Here is a 4,091-nt window from a genome sequence, read left to right as displayed (position 1 = left end):
TATTTGAAAGGAAAACAAACGACTGTGCCCTGTGTTATTTTTAGCCCGGCCACGTCTTTCATCCCGAATTCCTCAGTGACGTCGCTCCGGCTCACAAGGCCCCCGCTGTGACTTTGCTTGCAATAAATACCCAGAGAATTCTCTTTATAAATCACAGCAAGCCAAGGTAACATCAGCCCCAGCTGCCCAATTCCCAGCTCTGCCACGAGCCAGCCCCACCAAGCCCAGTGTGGTGGCACTGGGGGGGGATCCAGGGCGGGGACAGGGGACGCAGCATCAAACCCCGGTGTTGGCACCTGCTTTGGGAAGCAAAGGTGCAGGGATCACCCTCCCCCCAAGTTTTCCCCATGTTCTGCCCTACACTGGGACCAAACAAAGGCACCCTGGGGACAACAGGGCCCCCCAGGGCTTGGGGACACGGGCACAGTGGATCCGTCTGCACACACAGACGGGGATGTGTTGGAGGAGCTGTGGGAGCCCGAGTGTAAATATTTCATAGTGAACCAGAAAGGGAAAAAAAAAAATAAAAAAAAGAGGAGGAAAAAGTGTTACTACAGAAACGGATTTACAGGGAAGAGGCTAAAAAAAAAACACCTCAGGGTAAAGAACGGCCCGGGTGATGCATCACAGCCTTCCCTGGTTTCTATGCCAACCACCTGCAGAGCCAATTCCACAACCGTGCCTGGATTTCCCCAGCCTGGGCTGTGACAGAGCCACTGCCACCTCACAGGGCCACTGTCACCTGTGCCCATCCTGGCACTGCCACCCCGGCAGAGCCCCATTCCCTGCTCCAGGTGCTCAGGGCTGCCCCCCGGAGCAGGCACAGGCTGCAGGGACACCGAGAGCCCCCCGAGCCCCCCCGAGCTCACCTGATGCTGAGGAGGGGCCTGGTTTTGTGCACTTGGACATCACACATGGGGCAGTACTTGTTGGTCTCCAGGTAGCGGACGATGCAGGTTTTGCAGACTGTGGGGAGAGACTGGGGGTGAGCAGAGGGAGGAGGGGGGCAGAGCCTCTGTGCCAGCCTGGAGTGGCACCCCTAGACCCCCACAGCGGCTGGGGGACAGGACCCTGCCCCATCCATCACCCCACAGCTCCACACGGACCCGGGGGGGGTTTGGGCACCGCGGGAGGGGGTTGGTGTGGGATGACCACCCTGTGGGGGCCCAGGGCACTCACAGGAGTGCAGACACTCCACGATGGTGGTGGCGTCGATGAAGTAGCCGCCGCACAGGGCGCACATCAGGTGGGGGTTCAGCTCGGTGATCTTTATCCTGGTGGTCCTGTGCATTTTGGAGCAGCACCACGGCGGGTCCTCCCTGCAGGGAAACACCCGGGACCCCCCCTTAAGGGCAGCTCTGTGCAAGGATGGGACCTGCAGGACTCACTTCATCCCTTAGGGAACGAATCCAACATCACCCCCCAGCCCAGGGAGCACGGGGGCACCCCCAGCCCTGCACCCCTCCAGCCCTGGGGGTGTGCAAGGCCAGGTAAGCCCTGGGGACACGGGCAGCGGGAATCGGGAATCGGGAATCGCCACCTTCCCGCTCCGGAGCTTCCACGTTTACAATGGGAGACGGCGGAGCCCGAAATCGCTGCAGTTTTATTGTTTCCATGGCAACCCCGATACTTGGAGAGGAGCCAGAATATTATTACAACCATCCGAGGAGAGGGGGAGAGGGGAGAAGGAGCCCTGGGATTGTGGAAAGGAGGGGTGGGCTCAGCGGCACCGACAGCGACCCCCGTGGGCACCCACCCCCGACCAAGGGGAGACACACGTGTGGAACACATGTACACACAGGTACAAACATGTACACACATGTACAAACATGTACACACAGGTACACACATGTACACACATGTACAAACATGTACACACAGGTACACACATGGGCTACACTTCCACACATCCACCTCTCCCCACAGGTACACAGGTACACCTGCACCAGGGATGGGACACCTCTGGGACCGGGATAGAGATGCTGCAGGGATGGGGACACTGCTGGGACTGGGATGGAGATGCTGCAGGGATGGGGACACTGCTGGGACTGGGATGGAGATGCCACAAGGATGGAGACACCACTAGGATGCTGCAGGGATGGGACACCATTGGGATCAGGATGGAGATGCTGCAGGGATGGCACACCATTGGGATCAGGATGGAGATGCTGCAGGGATGGGACACCACTGGGACCAGGATGGAGATGCTGCAGGGATGGGACACCATTGGGATCAGGATGGAGATGCTGCAGAGATGGGACACCACTGGGATCAGGATGGAGATGCTGCAGGGATGGGACACCTTTGGGATGGGGCCCTCGAGACAACCCTGTGCTGGAGGGGCAGTGATCAAGCCAAGCTCTGGGATTCCCTTCCACAGGCAGGGGAGGGCCAGGGGCACTGGGGGCTTTGGAAAACCCCACTCCCCACTCCCTCAGGCTCAGTTCTCCCCCCTGGACACCCCCCGGGTGTGTCCCTTGTTGCCCCAGGGAAGGTACCCCCAAGTTCTCCACAGCGCACCAGCGATGGGGGGGGAGGGGGGGTCACTGCCAGCCCCCTCCCCATGTCGGGGGGTGCCTCGGTCCCCTGTCTCCAGCCCCTCGTGCCGCCCACGCGGGGCCGTGGGACGCACGGCTGCATTTTGGGGGGGGGATTCTGCAGCTTTCGGCGCTCGCAGGCGCCAATGGCGGCCCCGGGGCTCGGCGGGAGGGGGGAGCCCGAGCCACCGGCACAAACCGGTTCTAATAAACCCGGTGATAACCACGGCGCTTTCCTGCCGCGGGGGCGAACAAAGCTCCGGCCCCCCCCGCGCACCGGGACCCGCCGCAGCCCCGGCCCCGCCGGAGCCCCCGGGGCCGCCCCGTCCCACCGGCAGCGCCCGCACCCCCGGCCCCGCTCCCGAGCGGCTCCCGCGCCCCCGGCCCCGACTTTCGGGGTCTTTTGTCTCCATGGGCGGTGGCCCGGCACGGTGCCCCCCCCCCCCTCCCCTTCCCCAAACTCCCCCGGCCACGGCACGCGTGGGGAAGGACGTTTCAAAGTCACCGGCAACTTAGACCCGAGCGGCCGCCCCCCCTTCCCCGCGGGACCCACCGGCGGCGGCGAGCGCGGGGGTCGGGAAATACATCGGGACGGGTCCCCCCCGGCACGGCCCGACCCCCCGCACGATCCCCCACGGGGCCCCCACGCACCGCGGACACGACGAGGCGGCCCCCGCGCCCACCGACAGCGCCCGCCGGGACCCCCCGCCGCTGCTGGGGTGCGGGACGCGGGCACCGGGAGCCGAACACCGGGATGCTGGGGGGGGAAGGAAGCCCCGCGGGGCGGGCACGGACACGCGTGTCCACACACAAGGACACACACACACACACACACACACACACACACACCCCCCCCAGGTCCCGGCGGCGGGACGTGACACCCGGCGGGCACGGACCCGCGACGGGCAGGGACCCGCGAGGGGCACGGGCAGGGGGTGGGCACGGACACAGGATGGATATGGACACGCGTGACTCCGCGCTGTGCCCGGGGGGTGGGTGAGGGGGGGTGCCCGTTCACGGCCGGCATCTCCCGCTGCGTTTCGGGGACATTCCTGCCCCCCCGCCCCCCTCCGGCTCGGGGCAGCCCCCGGTGTCCCCGGGGCGTTCCCGGTGCCCCGCAGCCCCTTTGTGCTCGGGGCCGGCTGTGACAGCCCGGCCCGGCCCCTCCGCCCGCCCCGGGGGGGCTCCCGCCGCGCCCCCCCCCCCGCACCGCCCCACGCGGGGCCCGGGCAAGGAGAGAGAGGGGCGAGCGCGGCCTCCCCCCGGGGCTGGGGGGGCTCCGCAGCCGCTGCCGCTGCCCCCGGGGGGGGGTCCCGGTACCCGGGGTACCCGGGGCCGCGGCACAAAGCGGGGGAGGCGGCGGCCATCGGCCATCTTTGAGCGCGGGGCGAGGCGCGGGGGGGCCCCGCGGCGGGGCCGGGGGCGGGGGGGGGCACCGGGCCCGGTCCGTACCTGGTGGCGGCGGCCCCGCGGCCGCCCCTCCGCTCCCGCCGCTCGGCGCGGCTCCGCTCGGCTCGGCGCTGCGGCCGCCGCGGCCCTTTTTTTTTTTTTTTT

General features: G+C 66.8%; 1 protein-coding gene across 3 annotated transcripts in view; it reads right to left on the bottom strand.

Moving 5' to 3' along the window:
* The window catches only part of PCGF2 (polycomb group ring finger 2), a 7,867-nt gene extending 3,833 nt beyond the window's left edge, over positions 1-4,034 (bottom strand). Inside the window, exons 1-3 of one of the 3 annotated variants that reach the window (XM_027908202.1) lie at positions 3,990-4,034; positions 1,180-1,319; positions 870-966 (exon numbers count right to left, since the gene is read on the bottom strand). In XM_027908202.1, coding sequence (XP_027764003.1) covers positions 870-966; positions 1,180-1,291 — 209 coding nt within the window. In that variant the 5' untranslated portion in view covers positions 1,292-1,319; positions 3,990-4,034. Of the gene's footprint in view, positions 1-869; positions 967-1,179; positions 1,320-2,928; positions 2,968-3,188; positions 3,208-3,989 lie in introns of those variants that run through there. The other 2 variants (XM_027908204.1, XM_027908203.1) reach the window with 2 other exon arrangements.
* Between the last annotated feature and the right edge of the window lie 57 nt (positions 4,035-4,091).

This window comes from Empidonax traillii, unplaced genomic scaffold (genome assembly GCF_003031625.1).
Source record: "Empidonax traillii isolate 1590-97213 ecotype Southwest subspecies unplaced genomic scaffold, ASM303162v1 scaffold1655:size138967, whole genome shotgun sequence".
Classification (NCBI taxonomy): domain Eukaryota; kingdom Metazoa; phylum Chordata; class Aves; order Passeriformes; family Tyrannidae; genus Empidonax; species Empidonax traillii.
Note: the sequence above shows the minus strand (reverse complement) of the source record. Positions and strands in the feature narration are given on the sequence as shown.